The sequence below is a fragment of the Coloeus monedula genome (assembly GCF_965178545.1).
Source record: "Coloeus monedula genome assembly, chromosome: 4".
Taxonomy (NCBI): domain Eukaryota; kingdom Metazoa; phylum Chordata; class Aves; order Passeriformes; family Corvidae; genus Coloeus; species Coloeus monedula.
The window spans coordinates 75179149-75201484 of record NC_138784.1 but is presented as its reverse complement, the minus strand read 5'-3'; the positions used below and the strand labels follow the sequence as shown (position 1 = coordinate 75201484).

General features: G+C 51.6%; 2 protein-coding genes across 3 annotated transcripts; both read right to left on the bottom strand.

Moving 5' to 3' along the window:
* Nucleotides 1–2198: 2198 nt before the first annotated feature.
* Nucleotides 2199–7220, bottom strand: LOC309572750 (uncharacterized protein; the record flags this gene model as incomplete). The annotated part of the gene is made up of 20 exons (XM_082281194.1): nt 2199–2272; nt 2627–2735; nt 2993–3071; nt 3319–3413; nt 3589–3737; nt 3822–3934; nt 4137–4174; nt 4307–4425; nt 4506–4605; nt 4692–4875; nt 4953–5094; nt 5183–5285; nt 5373–5558; nt 5685–5798; nt 5879–5946; nt 6086–6202; nt 6297–6405; nt 6501–6622; nt 6702–6848; nt 7163–7220. 20 exons carry the CDS (start codon nt 7218–7220, stop codon nt 2199–2201), a joined length of 2226 nt encoding a protein of 741 aa, XP_082137320.1.
* Nucleotides 7221–8816: 1596 nt separating this feature from the next.
* On the bottom strand, nt 8817–17801 carry TMEM209 (transmembrane protein 209). 2 transcript variants are annotated; one of them, XM_082279630.1, is made up of 15 exons: nt 17769–17801; nt 16857–16996; nt 16684–16742; nt 15902–16033; nt 15137–15375; nt 14850–15054; nt 14101–14276; nt 13850–13921; nt 13272–13368; nt 12332–12457; nt 11805–11902; nt 10784–10898; nt 10598–10695; nt 10143–10216; nt 8817–10002 (listed from the first exon to the last, which is right to left on the bottom strand). In XM_082279630.1, exons 2-15 carry the CDS (start codon nt 16991–16993, stop codon nt 9948–9950), a joined length of 1683 nt encoding a protein of 560 aa, XP_082135756.1. In that variant the 5' UTR covers nt 16994–16996; nt 17769–17801; the 3' UTR covers nt 8817–9947. The 2 variants fall into 2 exon arrangements, with proteins under 2 accessions (XP_082135756.1, XP_082135755.1); XM_082279629.1 differs by having other exon boundaries at nt 17710–17796.
* Nucleotides 17802–22336: the final 4535 nt, after the last annotated feature.

Below are 22336 nucleotides of genomic sequence, written 5' to 3'. Positions count from 1 at the left end.
ACAGGGCTGCCAGTCTCACTTCAGTGCCTGGTAACATCCTGGAAAAGATTATTCTGGGAGGTATTGAAGAACCCCCAGAGGACAACACAGACATTGGTCACAGCCAGCACAGCTTCAGGAGAGGGCAGTCCTGCTTGGCCAACCTGATTTCCTTCTGCAACAGCATAACCCACCTGGATGATCCAGGAAAGCCAGGAGATGGAATCGTCAGCCAAGTGCATCCAGGACAGACTAGGAAAGGAGAGGCTGGGGGCAGCTGTGGGAAGGGACCTGGGCGTGCTGGTTGATGGAAAGTTGGATCTGAGTCAACTCTGAGTGCCCTGGAGCCAGGAGGGACATCCCTGTCCTGGGGACATCAGGGGCAGCAGCAAGGGAGGGCATTGTCCTGCTCTGTCAGGCACTGCCCAGGCTCCCCAGGGAATGGGCACAGCCCCAAGGCTGCCCAAGCTCCAGGAGTTGGATTTGATCCTTGTGGATCCCTCCACCTCCAGCCTGCAGGAGCTGGGGAAGCATCACCAAGAAAACCACAAAGGTCCAGGGCCTTCACTTTTGCTGATAAAAGCAATACAAGCATCACCCACTGATGGATTTCCAGGGGCTTTTCCCATTCCATAACCTCCAGTGGCTGCTGCATGAGGGGCACAAGATCGTGGAGGCTGTTCTTCCTTAAAAAGTGACTTGGTTTGAGCACTTGAGCTCACAGCTCCTGCTGAGGGGTGGCTTTAATTGCTGCTGGGCTACTGCCTGTGGATAAAAACTTTTAATTATAGTTCCCTAAGGGAGAGGGAAAGGATCCAGCATCGGCAGCAGCTCTTGGGGAGGGGATAAGAGCATCCACAATGCTGCCTGGGATGGGGACAGGATTTAAGGAGACAGGGAAAGGCAGCTCAGAACAGAGAATTCCCAAGCATCCCTCACCCCAGGAGAGATGGTTTTGGTTTAACCTCAGTAAGATGATGGCACTGAGCAGGTTCTCCTACAACTTCTGCTCTCCCATCCCATCCCTTCTCCATCCTTCTCTGTCCTGCCATCAGCAACTCCAGCTACTCACCCAGGAATGCTCCCAAATGTCCCAGACTAATGACAGCAGGATTGTCTGTGCTAGGAAAACAAAAAGGCTTAAATAAAGCAGCTTCATTAATCCCTAACGAGCTGCTGCCTTCCCTGGAAAGGAGGGCGATCCCAGGCTGCTTCCTGCCTCACTCTGGGCTGTCCATCCTTTCAGAGTCCAACATTTCTGTGACAGCACTCCCTGGTTTTTATGCTGAAGTATGCCCTGATGGAGCAGGGGAGAGGGAAGAGGCACCAGAGCCTCCTTGCCTGTGTTAATGGATCTGTGTTTTGCTTTGGGGTTGTTTTTGTTTTTAAAGATGATAATGCAAGCCCTAACTGTGTCCTCTCACCACACCCACCAGCATTTCCCTGTGCAGAGGAAGATGTCCCCAGCCTGTCACACCCTGTGGACAACACCAGGAGAATCCCTAACCCTTCTCAGGAGCCTGGTAAAGACCTTGAAGCCAGGAGGACCCAGGACAGACAAGACCAGGCTGGAAATGAGCTGGAGCTTTGGGAGGGTCATGGAGAAAGCTGGAGCCCACAGCCACCCCACTGGCTCTGTCCCTGGGATGAGGTGACAGAGGACAGGAAGTAATGGCCACAGAGGGGCCCAGGGCAGTAACCAAGGCTAACTTAAGGAGAAACAAACTTGTTTCTGATTTGTACAAAACTGCTTTAATGACAAAACAGCTGAAAATACCTTTGGGTGCATTTCTGGTGCCATCAAACATCCTTGTGCGATTCCCAGGCCCGAGTCCCTCCCAGGCCCAGGAGGATGGGGGACTTCTCAGGCACCTTCTCCCAGTGCAACACATCCCCAGGGAGGGGTCTGTCCTCAAGATATACAGAAATCCCCTTCAAGACCCTCCAGGAAGGATAATTTTCCTTCCAGCCACTCAGGTGTGGGCTAGAGATCCCTCTGTGACACATTCTGGCTTTAAGGCTCCTCGTTTCAGGAGCAATTCCATTGCATCCACCCTTCCCATCCCTGAAGCCCCACAGGGGAAGCCCAGCAGCAGCAGGAGCTTCAGGAAACAATGCTTCCAGACCGGAGCCAGCCCGGCCAAGTCCCTGAGACACTGGAAAAGGTCTTGACAGGTGCTGATCCCAACGAGGGGGTTGGAGAAAGGAGAATCCAAACCTCAGCAGCCACTGGGCGAGGGGGCGAAGAAATACACAGCCAGGAGGATGAAGTAAACCATCACCAGCACTGTGCCTGGGGCAGACAGAGAGGGGTGGAAGGAGTTACTCCCTGGAGCAAGGAGGGACGTGGGTTTAAGACCTGGTGTGGTCTGGATTAGCCCCCTGTAGAGGACTTCAGTGGTCCTCTACAAAATGTGCATTAAAGGGAGTTTAAATCCTTTTAAAGGGGGAAATGGGAGTGATCCCCCTTGGACCTGCTGTAGGGGGACAGCCCCAAGTTGGTCAACCGAGACCCCAGGATTGCTCAGGGCACCACAGCCGAGAGCTCTAACAAGCAGAAAACCCCAGGGCTGGGACCCAGGAGCCCCCCATCCCAGGGAATGTAGGGATACTCCAAGTCCCACAGCAGCCCTGTGGGGATGGCCACCTTGGAAATAGTCACATTTGCCATCCATGAAGATGTAGTTCATGAGCACCACGCTGAACATGCTGGCGTAGACGTGGAGGTCACTGAAGACGAGCGTGAAGTTGGTCGGCTGCGAGGGAGAGGATTTGGGGTTTATGGCCAACCAGGACAACCCTGCTCTGACTCTGGGGACTTACATGTCCCCCCTTAAACCCTCTCTGCCACACGTCCCCAGGGTGGGGACAGCACCCGGAGACAACTGACCCCACTTCCCCCACACTGAGCAGAGGGGAGACACTGGGAAGGGCAGCTGTGTCCTTTCCACGTCCCACCGTGTCCCCAGCCCTGGTGCAGGAGGTCCCCCAGGGCTGTGCTGGGGCTACTCACGTAGAAGATGGTGAAGAGCACCAGGATGGGGATCTGGAGCATGCAGACCTGCACTGCGATGCAGTTCCCAATCTCGATACTGGGGAGGAAGGACAACTTAGGAGCTGCCAAGCACCAGGTCTCTGGCAGCCCTTGGGGTGAGAAAATCCCAAACCACAGAGCCCATCCCAGTTCTGACACCATTTCTTGGGTGACTAATTCCCCTTGAGGACAAGCTCACAGGGATCTGACCCAGCAGTGGTGGGGCAGCCCATCGTGGGCACCAAAGCACAGTGATGGGACTGGCACAGGGACCACCCCAAAACTCATCCTTGGAGCCATCTTACCTCAAGCTCAGGTTGTTCTGCAGGGCAAACTGGATGCCGTTGACAATCTCTGGCAGCTCGGGCACCATCGCCAGCACGGTGACACCAATGAAGTACTGCAGGGAAGAGGTGACATCAGCCTGGCCCTGACCACATCCAAGCCCTGGCCAACCATGCAGAGCATCTCAGCATCTTTCCCCCACTGCTTTTGGGGCTCCAACTGCAGCCAGGGCAGGTCCCCATCCCTGGAGGGCACATCTTGGTCCTTGGGGACACCCAGACCTGGCTCACCTGCGAGATGGTGGAGTTGGTGAGGATGGGGCTGATGTGCTCCGTGGCCAGGTCGGCACAGGCCGACATGCACAGGGTGGAGAGCAGGAGGATGACCAGGGCCCGCCAGCGGGACCAGTGGACCACAGCGCTGTGGTGGTGGCCAGGCACTGGGGAGAGAGCAGAGACGTGTGGGACACTCCAGAGCAGTGACAAGAGTCAGCCCCACAGCCAGGACATTTGGGGACACTCACTGTGACAGTCGCTGACGTGGATGTCGTAGATGTGTGTGTGGGTTTTGAGGGTGAAGAAGAGCCCGATGAGGTAGGCAGCAGGGAGCAGGATGGACACTGTGTACACCAGGGGTCTGTGGGACACAGGTGACACTGTCGGTGCCACCGGGCTCTGGCATGGAGACCCCAGGGGACTTCCCCTGGGGATGGAGGAAGTGGGGCACAGGATCATTGGGGTGGAGAGGGGTCCCGGCAGGGATGCAGGAACGTTACTGAACCCAGGAGGTGCCACCCCAATGTGGGGACAGCCCTGTCCCCACCGCAGCGGACACTCACTGGACGTGGCTGTAGTAGAGAGTGCCATTGTTGTCCATCTGCAGAGAGAGCACCTGTCAACAGGGATACAGGGGACAGCCCCGCAGCCACCACCCAGCATGAGAGCCAGGGGGGCTCAGAGCATCCCCAACCCCAAATTCCCCCTGTTGGGGGTCCAGGTCCCCACTCACCAGGTCAAAGTGACAGTTGTGGCAGAGGTAGTGGCCCAGAGGGTTCTGGGTGACGTTGTGGCACTCGCCACAGACCAGCTTCCCATACACCTTGGAGAAGAGCGTCGGGGCAAAGACACCTGCAGGGACAGGCCATGGGGTGGGCACCCACCCTGGTGGGACCCCCCCAAACCTGGGGACACCCCTGTCCCCAACTCACCTCCCACAGAGAGGAAGAGCAGGGCTGAGCTGACACCTGCAGAGCGGCTGTTGAACCGCTGCTCCTGGTGCCGGATGCCCCCGATCACCATGCACAGACCCTTGGGGATGGAGAAAACCCCCCAAAAAATTCCCATCAGTGCTTTGCTCACAGCACCCTCCCGGCTCACAATGCCACCCATCTCACCGGGACAAAGAGGACACAGCCCACCAGCGTCCCTGTCAACGCCGACTTGACCACCTCGGCGTAGCAGCGGTTGCCCTCACGCGAGCCCTTGATGAGGGCGGTGATGTAGAAGGTGAGCTCGGTGATGGAGCCGAACGTGGCGTTCACCACCGCCCCCACCGCGAAGTTGCTCTGGGCTGAGATGCTGGAAAGGAGGAAAACCATGTCAGCAGGGCTGGAGTGTCCCCACTTTGCCACCAAGTGTCCCCTGTCACCGCTCACCTGGCGATGGCCATCCCGATGTAGTAGGAGAGGGGCATGATGGAGAGCAGGGCCAAGGTGAACTTGACGGCAGAGCCGGTCAGGTGGTTGGGGCTGTCCGCGTAGCCCAGCACCAGCGTCACCAGCACCAGGGGCAGCAGGTCTGGGGCAGCCAGTCAAGGACACAACAGAGGTGGGGTGGGATTTAGGGTCACTCCCCACCCTTCCCACTCCAGCTCCCAGAAGGATACTGACAGCGAAGACGTTGATGCCATCCACGGCGTATTTGTAGTAGTAGGGGTTGGCAGCACGGTAGCAGCAGAGAATCACCTCCCCCTCCAGAGGCACCTCTGTCTGCAGAGGGACAAGAGGGTCACCCCTCACCCCAAAATCCCCCCTGGAGCGGGGTGTGGGACCCTCACCCTGCCCAGAGTCACCCACCATCTTCAGGCGCCGGATGAGTACCCGCTCTGGGGGCAGCAGCAGGACACGGGAGGTGGCGCGGGCGCTCAGTTTGGCCACGGGGATGAGGACGATGAGGAGCCACGCAGTGACACACACGAGCCCGTGGGCCAGCGCCAGCACCGGGTAGCCCAGGCACAGCCACACCACGGTGCTGGCACGGTGCTGTGAACAGGAGGCCACCTTCAGGGATTGACCCCCAAAACACTGACCCCAGGGGAGGGGAGGTGCCCATGGGCACCTTCCCCACCACCCTGGGGGCGGTGTCACCGTGTCCAGCATGGGACTCACCCAGTATCCAGTGCCTGCCCAGCACTGTGGGCGCCAGCAGCACGGTGTGGGACCCCCGAGCAGGGCTGAGCTCTCCCCTGTGCCAGCCTTGCACACCTGGTGGGATTTGGGGACCTGGGGAGAGGGGGGGAATGTCAGGGTGTGCATAGGGCACCCCAACCTCCCCGCCCCAGGGATTCCCAAGGAACTCTTACCTCCACTTTCTGGATCACTTTGCCAAAGGGCCAGAGGAAATACCCAGCCAGGTCCCAGCAGAGCCGCCCTGTGAGGACACGACCATCAGTGTCCCTTCCAGCTACAGGGACACTCCTTGGAGAAGGGACTCAGGAGTCCCCAACACCCATTGGTGCTGTTTTGAGCTCATCCAGCCCTCACATGGGGGTCCCAAATTTGGGACTCACCATAAGGAGCCCCTATGACGGTGACCAACATCACAGCAGCCACGAGGACGTAGAGGAGTGAGAGCCACCAGCCAAAGAGCAACAGGTAAAGGACATTCCCACACGTCAGCGTGGACCCTGTGGGAGGGAAAGTACCAGGTGGGACCATTATCACCTGTAGCTGCCTAAATCCACACTGCCACCACCCAGGGTTGTCCCCAGGGCCGCCCACCTCCAGAGCCTCGGATGACATTGAGGTCAGAGTAGAGCTCCTTAACGATCTCCGATCGGTCCTCCCAGGGCCGTGCCGTCACGTGGCTCTTCCATTTCTTGAAGCCAAACTGCAGAGAGAGGGGTTTTCTTGGGATGAGTGAAGAGGAAGAATAATAAAACCCATTACAGCCCTCCAGGAGCACCCATGGGTGCCCCCGCCCACCTTGTAGTTGTTGGAGAGTTTGTTGGCCTCCACGGCGTTCTCGGCCGTCAGGGTGGTTTTCACCACGCAGCTCTCACACACCTCCTCCGAGTGGTGCTGGTAGCAGGACGGGGTGGACATGGCTGTGGGTGACACCCAGGGTCACAGTGGGTGTGGAACCCCCCAGTGCCTCATATCCAGCCCATCCCACAGCCAGCCTACCTGGGGGGACACGGGGACGGTGCAGGTGGCAGCCCAGCTCCCCCAGGTCGCCCTGCACGTTGTTGATGGCAGCACAGTGCCGGTCGCAGAGGGAGCCCCGGCGGGGGCCATCGCTGTCACCGCGGGAATCCGGGACCTTGGGAACATCTGCGGGAGCTGTTGGAGTCACACTGGGGCCATGTCCCCATACCCTGCCCGGGCTCAGCAGCGCAGGACTGCCAAGTGCTGCTGTGCTGGGCTGTCACCTTGGTCCCCAAACCCCGCAGGGGAGACACAGAGCTCCCAGGGTCCTACCCAGGGGATGTTTGGGAGCGGGGACCCCACCAGTGCCCGGGACATAGGGGGGAAATTCCGCTCGGTGCCCGGTGCGTGACTCGGGAGGGGTGACCTAGTGGTGCCCGAGGAAAGGGGACCCCCTTTGGTGCCCGCCCGACCCCGGAGACCCGCCTCCCTCAGCTCACCCGGCGTGTCCTGCGCGCAGCAGCGGCGGCGACGGCCGGGCTCAGCGTCACTAGCCATGGCGACAGCAGCAGGTCCAGAGCCGGTGGTCCCGGTCCGGCCCGGCCCGCCGGAATTTAACGGGCGGGGCCGGACATGCGCGCCCCCGGGAGCCGCCCCCATGCCAGCGGGAGGGGCCGGGCCGCCCCCGCCGTGGGTGGGATGCACCTGGTAACGGTGCGCGGTTGGCAGGGTCGGGAATGCGCAGGGATGGGGATGCGCGGGGAGCACGGTGCGCGGTGTTTCGGGGTGCAGGGATGAGAGGATGCAGAGATTGGAGTGCGCGGGGGCCACGGTGCGGGGTGGAACGGGGTGCGCAGGGATGGGGATGCGCGGGGAGCACGGTGCGCGGTGTTTCGGGGTGCAGAGAGCCCGGGGTGCAAAGCGCTGGGGTGCGCGGTGTATTGGGGTGCAGAGAGGCCGGGGTGCGCGGGATATCGGGGTACACAGGTGAGAGGGTGCAGATATTGGGGTGCGCGGGGACCAGGGTGCACAGGGATGTGGGGTGCGTGGGAATGGGGGGTGTGGTAGATCGGGGTGCCCGGGGATTGGGGTGCACGGTGTATGGGGGGGTGCACAGGGATAGGAATGAACAAGATGTGGGGTGGGCCACATATCGGGGTGCACGGGGATGTGGGGTGCAGAGGTAGGGCCTGCAGGAACAGGGGTGTGTGATGTATCGGGGTACATGGGGAGCAGGGGGTGTGGAGTGTTGGGGTACACAAGGAGGGGGTGCACGGGGACCGGGGTCTGTGGTGCAGAATGTGAGCAGGGATGGGGTGCACGATGAATTGGGGTTCACACTGTGTCGGGGGCATGAGGACTGGGATACACAGGAATCTGGGGTCTGTACTGGGAGTGGGGTGCAGAGTGTATTGGGATGTGTGATGTACTGGGGTGCAGAGGGAGCAGGGTGGATGGTGTATTAGGGTGCACAGGGACTGGGGTGTGGGATATATTGGGGTGCACAGAGAGTGGGGTTTGTGATGTACTGGGGAGCACAGGGAGCAGAGTGTGCCAGGTACTGCCAGGTACTGGCACAATGGGTACTGGGGTGCACAAGGACTGCGATGTGTGATGTGCTGGGGTGTGTGATGCATTGGGGTGCAATGCAGAGTATTGGGGTACAGAGGGACTGGGATGCGTGATTGTATTGGGGTGTGTGGTGCGGGGACTGACAGGTGTCGTGCACAGAGTATTGGGGTACAGAGGGGTGGGGCTGTGTGATCTTTTGGGGTGTAAAAGGATCTGGGGCTGTGTGATCTTTTGGGGTGCACAAGGATCTGGGGCTGCGTGGGAAGAGGCTGTGCAGGATCCTGGGAGCACAGAGGGATACGGGGTTCTGGGGACCCCAAAAGTGCGCAGGGTCCTGGGGCTGCAGAGCCTGAGGCACCCTATGGGACAGGCTCTTCCCAAGAATTCCCACATTTTGGTGAAAGAAGACATTTCTGCACCTCAAGTTTTTAGAACATGAGACTGATGGAGCTCATGGGGCTGTGCTGCCCTTGAGCAGGGGAGTTTTAGGGTAAAACCCAGCTAAATCTGGTTCTTGAACATTCCTCTTTGGTACATGGATGGATGTGGTGATGCTGAACCCAAGAAAAACCCCAAAAAGTGTTTGATAAAACAAATTCATTTAATACAAGAACCAAATGAGCCATTTTGTAACCAGTTCCTTGAAAAAACCCAGGTCCCCCAGGGGAGAGACACAGAATCCCCAATACCAGTCAGTTCACACCAAAAACCAGCAACGTTCCAAAAATTCCTTTTTCCCTCCCATCAGTAAAAAATACAGTACAATGATTCCATGTGTTTATGGTTCTAAATACACTTCTAAAATACTCATTTACCAGAATTTACAACAAAATCTCCCCATGCCCCTTACAGAAATTTGACAGATACTGATTAATCCCTTCTTTGAAGCCAATCCAAGTGCTTTTCCCCCAAAAGGTACTTTCCAAAGCCTGTGTAGAGCCTGGTTCCCCACCAAGGTGCACAAAGCTCCCAAAACAAGTTGTGATCAGTGAAAAAAGCTGAAGGAAAATTCCATTCAAAAGCGAAGGCAGGTGAGAGTTGGTGGCAGTGAAGGTACCCGGGGGGTTCAGAGCTCACAAGGTCCCTTAAGAGGAGAGGCCACGCTGGTTTTGTACAAAAAAAAAATGAAAATAAAAATTGAAAATACAAGTAAAATTCTTATTTGCTGAACTCAGCGAGTCAAACATGGTTTTGTCTTTCCTTTTCAGCTGCAGGAACATCTCGAGGCGTCTGAAAACACACACCAAAACTCAGGGATAAAATTAATTGGTTTTTATCATGCAGATAAAATGGAGCAAAACTGAGTCTGAGCTTCCAGACTTGGAACTTCTTGGATCCTGAAGTTGTCCAGGTTGCTTCATCCTTCCAAGTGTTGGATCACTCACAGCTGTGCACAGCTTTGGGAGGGCTGTTCCAGCTGCACTCTCAAAGGAGGTTTGGTTTAGCTTAGTCTGAGATCAGTGAAGCTCAGTTTAAACAGGACAGGTTGAGGTGAGGAGCAGGAAAGAGAACTCTCGCCTGGAGTTCATTCACAGGAGCATTTCCGTGGTGAAAAATTCGAAGTAATGCCTCGGCAAAATCCACATGGGAATTACAGGCACTTCCTCCCTCTGTCTACAAAGCTGAGCTTAAATTATCCTGTTTTGTAGTAAATCCATGTTTAAGTCAAAGTTCATCCCACAGAGCAGCACTGTCCCCCGGAGCTGTGTCCCGTTATTCCCCAAAGATCCAGAGGACGTTGACTCCCGATAAACCCAGATTTACACGCCTGCAAAACCCAAAGGGATCAGAATTAGCCACTTTTATTAAAAAGCTGCTGGTAATTTGATTTTAACACCATTAATTATCACCCCACTGTGGTGGTTTCGGTCTGATGCCATCCCCACCTCATTCCCATGGGATACCTACCCCAACATCCCAGATTCCTTCGTCTTTATGATGTACAGGAACATCAGCAAGGTGTGGAACATGTTGTTCCTGCCCTGCAACCACAGGAAGAGACAAGGATTTAGAAATCAAAACAACTAAAAATTGCAGGATTTTGGTAGTTTGAAACTTCCCCTCAGAACTCACACCAGCCTTAAGAGGTGACATCAGTGACATCACCCACCAGGGATTGTGATTTGGGGTTTTACAATAAATTGGCAGAAAATCAACATGATTGCTCCTACTTAGGAACTATTGTCTCCTAAATAGATACTACAGGTAGTATTCAGCAGCAGAGTAAGTACCAAGTCCCGGGCAAAGACCAAGCTGGACCATCCTCTGTGTAAACAGACAAAAAATTGGTCTAGGATTTAAAAAGACCCCAAATCAGCCCTGGAAATGATGCCTGAGAGCAGGAGAAGAACAAACCTCAGTACCTTGGGCAGGCTGTAGACTTGGCACTCATAGATCAGCTCGTAGTGGGGTGGGTTGATGCTGCTCTGGTAGATGCAGAACACGTTTTCATTTGAAGTGTCTGAATTAAAAATTAACAAAAAACCCCAGATTTTAGAGGTGCTGAGTTGATCCCAGAGGAAAAGAGCAGCTCCAGGCCAGCCCAGTACCTGGTTTATCCGGAGTCTGGATGAAGTGTTGGGAAGTGAAGGTTTTGCCATCAGGATACTTGGGGTGAGGCGGGAGCCTGGAGTCCAGGTAAGTGCAGAACACGTGCATGAGGATCTGGGCAAACACAACCAAATCTCACTGGAATGGCCCCAAAAGCCAGCAGCTTCCTCCTCATGATCCCAGGAGTTAATCCCAGTCTTTGGTGGTTACAACACTGGCTTAACCCCAGGCTTAGGAGCAGCTCCGTGCCTAAATCACCAATTTCAGATTTGGCTGAGAAGGGCAGAGGAGCTCAAAAAACAGCTCTGCCCACCCCAAACCCAGCAAGGAAACTTCTCCCTTTCGCTCATGAAAATCACTGGAAAATTCTGGGCAGGCCATGAATCTTAGGAATGACAAAATTGTGAAATGAAGTCCTGGGTTGAGCATCCAGAAGATCAGGTCACAGCCTGAGGATTGTTTTAACCCTTTCTGGAGAGTTCTCAATATTTGATGTGCGCAACATCAGCAGATTATCTGTGATCTGATGCTTTCTGTGCTCCTTATACCCAACAGCAGCTGTTTGACAGGGAAAACAGGAGATGTGCTGGAAAAAATGCCACAAATCTTAAAAAATCTGGGAGCTGTCCCCTTGGAACTCACAGCATTGTATTACCCTCAATGAACAAAAATGTGAAATTGTCTATTTGGGTGGGTTTTTTTTTTACTAATAGCCTTAAATTAATGTCAAAACTTCTTTATTTGCACTTTTGAGGTGTTCCTCTTTATCAGGACACTCAGCTGCTCCATGGCTGGACACTTCCAAATATTTAACCATGTTCCCAACCACAAAATCAAATCCTATTTCAAGGTTGATTTTCCAGCAATGGAATCTCTTTAATTATCCAGCAGCAAAGCTGCAAAGCTCCAATTTTTGATTTTCCCATGTTCCTCAAAGAATTTCTGGCTGCTCCCTCCAAACCCTATCCCAAAATCCAAGCAGCTTGAAGCTGTGGGATCCAGGTGTCCCTGGAAACTCACCGAGGAGTCGGTGGGAAGGTCCGTGTCCCATTTCCGGCCCTTGAAATCCCCTCCTCCGTTCCATCGGAAGGAGCTCATGCATCCTCCCTGGGAAAGCTCTGGAAGCAACAACAGTTATTCACTTCCTGGGGGCTGGAAGTGCATCAAAACAAAGGGGGTTTCTCGTGTAGAAAACAGGAAAAATTCAGCTCTCAAAGGCTTGGGGAGATGTTGATAAAAGGGGGTAAAGTTACATTATCATCATTACAGGATGATTTTTGTTCATGGATAATGAAAGGATTCAATCTCTTTCCACCCTGAGCAGGCAGGAGGAAATCATGGAATGGTTTGGGTTGGAAGGGATGTTAAAGCTCATCCAGTGCCAGCCCCTGCCATGGGCAGGGACACTTTCCACCATCCCAGGTTGCTCCAAGCCCCAATGTCCAGCCTGGCCTTGGGACCCAGGGCCAGCCACAGCTTCTCTGGGCAACCAACAAGTTCACTGTGGCATGGAAATGTTTGGAAATCAGAACAGCAACACCACGAACCTCTGATCCTTTCCACCAAATATTCCTGGTTTGGGGTGAGATCCAGGTACTGCACCAGAGCGTTCAGGGTGGGGATGAGCGGAGCTTTCACGAGCGCTGCCTGTTTGAGGCTGCTGATGCTGGCTTCTGCAACACAGGAGGCTCAGGCAGGGAGCATTCCCAGCTCCCCTGCCGAGGTCTGGAAACATTTTATACCTGACACCACCGCAAGCAGCAGCTCAGTTACTACAAAGTAGCACAAATCTCCTTCACATCAAAGCTACAAGGAACCAACAGGAACTTAAGAGCGGAAGAGGGAGAGAAACAAAGTGGGGACAAAAGCAGCATCCACCGTTTGTTTGTAGGCTTTGCAACATGTAGCTCTTGAGGAAACACTCTAAGAAACAGCCCCAAAAGAGGCATTTAATTAAAAACCATCACACCAAATCCTCCTCTCAGTTAATTTGAAACAACAGAAGAAGCAGCTCCTTCAGAATCCTAACCTGATATGAAAAACATAACTCCAGGTCATCCGAATTTTTACAAATTCGAGAGAATTTTTAAAACCTCACAGTTCTTTCAGGAAGTGGGTGATTTGAAGGAAGAATTTGGAAAAGCACATAGCAGTGGAGACAGTGAGACTTTTGGGAGATGCTGAATATTTACAGCACATCTGTCTTTGAAATGGTTTCTGACTGATTAATAAGCAATAATTGATGATAATTTGAGCTTACAATTAAATTTAAGGGGAAGAAAAAAAGATACATTTAAGGATTTTACACAAATTCTTGTGCTAGCGTAGATATTTCCAGAAGTATTATGGAAAACCTTCCCAGCTGAGTGAAATGCAGGAGGTGGAACAAAGCACACCAAAACAGAGCAGAAATGGAACAAAAATATTTCCCAGACCTAATTTATGTAACAGCCATTCCACAGGGAATTCCCAGGCTGCTGATCCTACCTCCAATCTGCAATTCTGGACAGCCCATCCTCCTCAGCTGAGTGCTCACAGATTCCATCTCATCCACAAGTGGCACCAGAATGGTGTCATTGATCCACTAGGAAGGAAAAGGGGGAAAATTGAAGGTCAGAAGCAACAGGAATGTTTAATAAATCCCTCAGCTTACACCCTACAATCACCCCCACCACAACCACAAGGCAGTTTAACAGAAACACTGAAGCCAATCGAAAAGAATTTAATTTAATTATCAAGCCAGGCAGAATTTAAGTGACCCTTTAATAGCTTCTGAAAAGGCAGAAAATTAAATGTAAAGCAGTTGGGAAAACTGTATCAGACAAAGCTTTTCTGGACAATGAGGAAAGTGGGTTATGAATCAGTCCTCCAAGCACAAACTGATGGATCCACTCCCTCTCCTGTTTGTCTCAGCAAATCAGGGAGACAAACAATTTTTGGGATTTGTACATGACAGCCACCCCAGCCCTCAGACAGGCACTGCAATCCCTCCCATCTCAGGCACAGAGGACATGGAGGAATTTTCCCACTCCAGCCCACTTGGAATTCCTTAGAGAGGGACTTACATTCCTGAATTTGGCAGTCCAGGAATCCATGTGATCCAGGAGCTGTCGGTTCATTGTCACCCGTGCCCAAACCTATGGAAAGGTTTATTAAATCCATGAGAACCTCACGGAACCCAGAGTTTTTAGCTGGTTAAATGCTGCAGGACCTCTCTCCCCCACACTCCTGATACAGCTCAAATCCAAACCTTTGCACAAAGGTACATTTTAAAATCCCGTTTCTCCCTCTTGACCTTTTTTTCTGCGGAATTTACCTCTTCTGCAGCCTGTTTTGAGCTCAGATCAGCTTCATCCTTGTGTGCAGAAGGAGCCTGGGACCTGCAAGCCAACTGATACTGGAACTTCCTCAGGATCTGTGCATGGTCTGCCATGGACCGGCTGTAGTTCCAAAACGTTGGGCTGCTGGAGGGAGAGCTGGAATCCGAGCTTCCTGAAAAGATTAATTCATTAAAAGGTTATGTTCAATTATTGCCAAGTGATTCTGGAACAAACAGCACAGGGACACGGGGTCAGTGTGAGTGAATACACTGAAATCACTCTGCAGAAACACTGGATTCGCCCTGATCTTGACTGTCCCAATCCAGAACAAAAACTGCCTGGAGGGAGTTTATCCCCTTTATCCTTATCGTGATTGTCCCAATCCAAGACAAAAATTTACTGGATTCAGCCTCTTGATCTGAAACCATCTCAACAAAATCCCCTTCTTATCAAGGTGATCATCTTATCTCAGTCCCTTACAGCCAACAACTGCCACAGAGATAATCCATCAGCATTCCCATGCTTGGATCCTGTTCAAAGGAATAACTGGAGGAAAACTGCCTGAAGGAAAAACAGAGGGGTTCTACCTCCCGCCCCAATTCCTCAGTGGGTCCTTTGCCAAGCTCACAGGTGATCACCCATAATTGGCCTTTTTACTGGCACTTCTCCCATCACAAAAGCCAATTTTGGATCAAACCAACACCTCTTCCCTTCCAAGCTTTTCCCCCTAAATCCCCCCATTTACCTAATTGGACTCGGTGCTGTTTCTCCTCCTCGTTCCTCAGGAAGGTGTCCAGGGATTTGACATCTGTTATGCAGTCGTCTTTGTAGGTGGAATTGTTGTACAGAATGGGGGAGAATCGGTAGTGAGACCTTATCCCACCGCTGTCCACAGGTCCCACGCTCATGGAATATGGAGATCCATTGGGAGAGTGGCTGAAGCTGGAAACCTTGGGAGAAAACAAAAAAAATTTAATTCTTTTTCCTTTACGAGGATCAAGCTGTGCCCATAGGAGGTGTCCTGGCCATTACCTTACTGTAGCTGCTGCTGGGTGAATAAGTCACAGAGGTGCTGTGAGAGGGGCTGGCCCCTGCCAGAGCTTGGAGCTGGGGGCTGTATCCACTCAGACAACTCCCAGAGAACTTGGGGCTGGCACTGGGAGAGCGGGAGGGGCTGTAGCTCAGCACACACTGCCCCTGGATCGGGGGGGAAGGGGTCAGGGACAGCACTCTCTTGGCTGCTGGCTCCCGTGGAGGGGTGATTTGGACAGCTGCAATGTAAGGACGAGCAGAGTTAGAAGTGGGGATGCAGCAGCCTTAAATTCCCCCTCTTTAAACACACACAAAACACACGTGATGTGCTTTTAAGGCAATTTTAGAGATATTAAAAGGGACACTGAGAACCTGGTCCCTATAGAAATCGGATAAAACTGAGACCTGTGACCCCAACTCAGAATAAATCCTACAGCTTGACATTCCATAACCTGGGGGGCTTCTCTAATATCCCATCAGCTCCTCCACCTACCCACTGCTCTCATCTTTACCACACTGAATGTCTTAATTATCTAAAGCACAGTTAGTTCCACCTCAAATGGCCATAAACTAAACCACAGCAAGTTCCACCTCCAATATGAGTCAGAACATCGAGCCCAACTCCTGGCCCTGCATGGGACAGCCCCGAACTCCCCACTCAGTTTACAGCTCACACCAGGGGAGGTAATTCACAATAAAGAATCCTGCACTGGAGAAGCAAAAAAAAACCCCTGAAAATGATTAAAAACAGGGTTTATTCCCCACCTGCCTTGCGCAGCCAGCCCATGATCTGCTGGTTGGGACTCGTGACCAAGCTCGTCGGTGCTGCTGTGTAGGTGAAGTACCTCCAGAAATCAAACAAGGCATTGAGGCTGAACAGGGCTGCCAGGGCAAATTCTGCAAGGAACACACGAGTTTCTGTCATGGTTTGAGCAAAAATTACATTATTTGCAAGATCGGGCTATGTCTATTAAAAAAAGATTATTATTAGTGCTGCCAGTTTGGGGAAGTATCTAAGATTTCTTCTCTTTCTCAGGAAGGAAACACTGGAGATCATTTTCTTCACTGTTGAAATTAATTTATCTATTTTAAATTTTTTTAAAATAGGGTGCTTATTTTCCAAAAAGGAAATCTCATGATTTTATGAGATTTGCTCCTTTCCACCCTGTTTGATACAACTTAGAGTCTCCTCCTCTGAAACCAACTTGAATTGTTGTAAAATGCCACCCACACCCAGAGCACAGCACAGCAGGAAAAGAAATCTAAGGCTCTCTAAAGCCTTAATCCACACACTAAAAAAGATTTCATGCATTAAATAAGTTCTTCCTGCCCTTTCACGACAGAGAAAAAGCTGTTAACACTCCTTATGTGCCACTAAAAAGGATGGAATTCCAGCAGCTTCAAGGGAGATCGCAGAAAGCAAAACAAAGTTTTGATTTAGAACTCAAACAGAAAAAAAAAAAAGCTGCCTTAAAAACGACCTCCCAGCAATAAAAATGAATAAAAAAAGAATCCTGAAATTTGATTTAAATGCCGCAACGACTCACCAATATACCAGAGTGGAAAGCAGGTGATGTTGTAATATGTGCTTAGGAGTTTCCCAGTCCTGAAAAGCAAAACAAGAAGGGAGAATTCAGCAAAAATTCCATCCTGGGGGATATTTAGGGCTTCACACAGTGGAATCTTTGCTGGTTTGAATCAGATGGAACGATTAACTTACATTTCAGTGTAGATCATGCCTGCTACAGATATATTGAGGAGTCCCCAGGCCAGCACCACCTTCCTGGTCTCAGCCTGTTTCCTCATCTTCACAGCCAGGTCGATGAGGGAAGTGTCTGGACTCTTATTCGGCGTCATTTTCTGTGAGAACCGAGGGAAAAGGCAAAATCTGTGAACTTTTATTCAGCTGGAACATTCCCAGGCAAGTTACTGAGGAAAAGTGTCCACCTTCTCCCTCATTTTTTAATAATAATATCCTTTGAAAGGAGGAGGGAAAGCTCCTGCCTCCTCCAGGCAAGACCAGTGTTTTTATCGAAAATTCTCACTTATTTCAGTAGGTAACAGTATTTTCTGTCATATGAAACCCCCAGATTTCATTTCCTCCTTTATGCCCAGTAACACCTTATGTAAAGGAAATAACCCTGTCACAGGCAGGCAGCCCTCACATCTCCCCCCAGACCTCAATCCTTTCCGCAAACTTCTCTCCCCTCCTCAACCTTCACCTTTCCCCCACCCCAAAGCTCTCCTCTCCCTCACCACGAACCTCTTCGATCCTCCTCCTCAAACGTCTCTGACCCCCCGTCCCAAATTTAATTTCTCCCGCTTCCCAAACCTCTCCTCTTTCTCCACCCCAAACTTCTCCCCTCCCCGAACCTCTGCTCCTTCCACTCCCCCAACCTCACTCCTCCCCCTCCTCAAACTTCATCTCTCCAAACCTCTCCGATCCCCCCCTCCGAACCTCCCTACACCCCTCCCAACCTCCCTCTCCAAATTTCCCCGCTCCCCCTCCCCAAACCTCACCGTCCTCCTCCCAAACCTCCTCTCTCCCCCCCTTCCCATAGATTTCCCCTCACCTCTGCCCAGATCTGTCCCACTTCCCCCTCAGGCCGGGCAGATTTCCCCCTTTTCCTACCGGGGATCTCCGCCCCCCTCACGCCGCCGCGGCCTCGCGCTTTCTGCGCCTGCGCGGGCGCGCGCGCCGCGTCACCGGCCGCGCCGGGGGGCGGAGCAAAGGGGGCGGGGCGGGGGAGGGCGCTCGCGCGCGCGTTTTGGCGGGAAGGCCGTGAGGGGGGCCGCCATGTTGGGGGGGGGCGAAGGGGCCCTCGCGGGGACACATTGCGCTCTGGTTTTATTTTAATTGTCTGTACAGCTAAATTGTTTAATTGCGCATTGCCATGTCTGTCAGAGCAAGAGGTTGCCACAGTCAGCAGGTAAAATTTTGAGGGGTTTTAGGTCTTTTTGTGTGCTGTGCAAGTGTAATTTCGTGTTTCTGCATAGGTGTAACTTCGTGTTTCTGTGTAAGCACAACTTCATATTTTTGTACAAGGGTCACTGAAACCGTCGGGATAAATGACTCCTAACACTGTCTTTTTAAAAATGTTAGCAAGTCAGGTATTTATGCTTGGCCAGGGTTTGTGTGTGTGGCTGGCAAAGTTCAGGCTTCCACATGAACCCCAATACAAAACTTTTTCACTTATTTATACATTTTAACAAACAAATGTTTCTAAGTGCAAATGGTGTTTCTAAGAACACCAAAAAGAACAAAAAAAGTGTTTCTAAGAACAAATTGTTCTAAGTTGCATAATCCTCGTCTTTAATTAGTGTTTTATTCCCTATTGATTTCTCACCTTTTTTTTTTTTTTTATCTGGTCCAAATTGTTTAGTAATTTTCTTATCTTTTTCTCAGACATGGAGTCTCCAACCTTTCAGGCCTTAATTTCCTCTTAATTTTCTGGTTACTCCAGCATTGTTGAAGTGCCATAAATTTCAGATCCCACATGCCCAATCCTCAAATGCTTTGGGTCTGTTCATTGAAGTTTGTCGGGGTTAGTTTTAATAAACTTAATCGATGATTTCATGATCAAAGTAATAATGAAGGTCTGTGCAGGCACTTTACTAGTGCTGGCTAAAAGTGGGCGCTGCTCATAAGTAATTAAAGCTACCAATTAAAAATTTGTTAGGAAAGTTCTATCATTTCCATCACATGCCCAACTTCAAATTTTTGTACAGGTGTAACTTTATACTTTTGTACAAGCATAGCTACAAATTTCTGTACAAGAAAACTTGATATTTCTGTGGAAGCATAACCTCGTATTTCTGTACAGTTGTAACTTGGTATTTCTTCTCTGAAATGATGTAAATGGAAAGGGTTGTGTGTATTCCACGCTAAATCAGGGTTTTACTGTCAGAATGAGCCCTTGCTCTCTGCCCTGGTCAGAAACCAGATGAAAAGGAAGATGATGAGCATGAGGAAGGCTTGGAGGGAGCAGAGGGAAAATCCCACGCTGCTCCTGCACTGGAATTTTGATTATTCAAGATATGACTGAATTCCATGTTTTCCACTGGCCCTCAGCAGAAGGCTTGGGCCTTCCTGTCTGAAAGGCTTTCACACCTTTGGAAATTGTTATGATTTATAATTATCCCATGGGATGATGTCACTGTGAGGAGCAGTCTTTAATCTCCAGGTAGAGGTGGCTTTGGATCTCTCCCAGTACCCTTCCCATGCCCTTTTTCTTGTTACAATTTATCCGTGTGCTCCTTGACCTGAAATGCAAAACCCCAGCATGACCTGATGGGTTTGTCTGAGGATAACCCTGCAAATTTGAAGGTCTTGATTTCCTAATTTAAGGAAAACTGAGTTGGAAGTATGTACCTCCATTGCAGCCAGGGTTATTACACTGACACAAAGCTGCAGATTTTCCAGAAACATCAAAAACATGGGTTCTGCTTCTAAAATGAATTCTAAGTGTACAAGTGGTAAACAACATACTGAGATCCCTACTCACTCTTTATCCAGGGCATTTCCAAGGTGGATTAGGAGCATGGAGGTAATCCATTATTTACAGAAATAATAGTTCCCTCATCAGTAATCCAAAATAAATTGGCGTTATAGCCAATTAACTTTGATTATCCTCGAGATGAGCTGTCATTGGAGCCCTTTGCTATGTCAGTGAAGCCCTTTGCTATGTCAGTGAATATTTCTATCCAAAGGTGAAAAGTTTCTGGGATTTTTTTCCTAAAAATGACAGGAGACGCTACAACATTGGGTCTTGGTTTGCATCATTTGAGGCAGCAACAACAAAGGGTCTGGATTTTACAAAAATTGACTGACTCCACTGAAATGTAATGATTTTTGAGGCTTTTCTAGTTGTTGTTGGGGGCTTGCATCCATTCTAGCCTCTCTCACTGACAGCACAGGCAAAATTTGCATCAACACAGTGATTTTAGGCAAGGAGAGGGTTTGCTTGGACAAGATTGGTTTAACCTTTCACTTGTTCACATGCTACCAGGGTGTTCCTGACTCACTGCATGACTCCACAGCCTCTCCAGGGCCGTGAGGACAGGACGTCCCACCCTGCCCACACTGGAAGAGAGCCCTGACTGCCCTGGCTGGGCTCACCCACACACCCTCCACCCACCCCGGGCTGTGGGAGCTGCATTTAAGCTGAGGCCAGTTGGTTTGGGCCTTGTTTGAGCTGCACTGGGTTCAGGGGCCACTTGGGCCTGTGGGTGCTGACGTCCTGGCTGTGGACCTGCCCTGTGACCTGTCTGAGGACCTGGACTGGGTCAGTGCCACCAGACCTGCTCTGCTCCTCTTGGTTGGATCCCGTGGGGCTCTGCTGCTTGCGGTGAGGTCCCTACTCCCAGCTGCCTCGCTGTCACCTTTGCCTTCCTGCTGTTCCGCTTTCGGACCCTGGCATCAACACTGCTCATGTTTTCAGCCTCTTAAAATCCCAGAATGGTTTGGGCGGGAAGGGACCTTACAGACCACCCAGTTCCAACCCTTCCACTATCCCAGGGTGCTCCAACCTGGCCTTGGACAATTCCAGGGATCCAGGGGCAGCTACGGCTTCTCTGGGAATTTTGTCCCAAGGCCTCCCCACCCTCCCAGCTAGGAATTCCCAATTCCCAATCTCCCATCCAGCCCTGCCCTCTGGCACTGGGAAGCCATTCCCTGCCTCCTGTCCCTCCAGGCCTTGGCCCCAGTCCCTCTGCAGCTCTCCTGGAGCCCCTTTAGGCCCTGCAAGGGGCTCGGAGCTCTCCCTGGATCCTTCCCTTCTCCAGGGGAACATTCCCAGCTCTCCCAGCCTTTCCTCCAGAGCAGAGGGGCTCCAGCCCTGGGAGCGGCTCCAGGGCCTCCTCTGGATTCACTTTGATTTCATCCATGCCTGTGGCTCGGGGCTTATCTCCAAACCCTTTAGGACCTCATGGCTACAGCAGGAGGTCATTGCTGGGGGCCCTGCAGTCTCTCCAGGGGGATGAGGAGTGAGTACAAAGGTTTGGATTTAGATGCAGCTCCTGAAATGCAGTGGGTGGAGGCCCCAGATGATGCTGATCACGGCACTCAGAGCTTGTTGGGATGCTTTGACTTCAGGTTTGGCAGGGTCTCTTGGCAGCCCTCAAATCCATGTGGGATGTAGCATGAGTAATGAAACGAGCTCTAATTTTGCCCTAGCTTAAATCCTTCCTTCCTGTTTTCAAAGAGTGCACCATGGCAGGTGGTGTGGACAGTCAGCTGATTCCTTAGGAAATACTGGGGTCTGTAAGCTACAGGTGGGACTTGACTTCCACCAGAATTGCAGTAGTTCCAGGAGCAGGAAATTCCCGTGATGGTTCCTGTCTCTTGGGATAAATTTCTGTTATTCGGTTTAAGTTGGGGGAATGGAGATCCCTCTTCCAGGGACTGGGTTTGGTTAAACCTCAGAGACAAGAGCACTGAGCAGAGCATGCTCTCCTCGTGCCCCCAAGACACAGCAGTTGCAAGATGACTCATTCCTACAGGCCAAAACAGGACTAATCCCTGCCTGGGGCTCCCTTTGTTCCCAAAAACATGAGACAAAGGATGTACTTGGAACTGTGAACACAACAGGACACCTGTGGAGGAGTAGGGTGGGAATGGAGGTGAGAGGAGACTCCTCAGGGAGGTGCTGACAAATGCTGAGAGTGATACAAATGAGATCTTTATTAAAAGCTTCCTCTGGGAATTGTCAGGGAATTCCTTTCCTCCTTCTCCTGAGGTGGATTGAGCAGCTGAAGTATTTCCCCTCTGTTCCTTACTCCTAGGAGCCCCAGCTCCTGGCTGTCCCTCAGTAACCTTTTATTTGGATAAACAAAACGTTTATCCAGCAGCCCTGTGGCCCTACCTGCAATTGTGGGACAGCCACAGCTGGGTGTTCCCACAGCCAAAGGCACAGGAGATTATTCCCAAAGCTCAGCCAGGAGGCTGCCCTCCCACGTGGATAACAACTCCTCAAATATCCAGGCACCTTTGGAACAAGGAATGGACAACTCGAAATCCATGGGAGAAATCCCCAGGACCAGGAGTGGGCTGGCAGAGCCAGCAGTGAGAGCTGGGATGAGTTCAGTTCGTCCCCGTTTTCCTCTGCCCTGAAAAACATGTGAAAGGACACCACATTTTTGTGGTCAGAGCTTTGGAACCGACCTCCCCCACCCCGCTTTGGATGTGTCAGTGGAAAATAT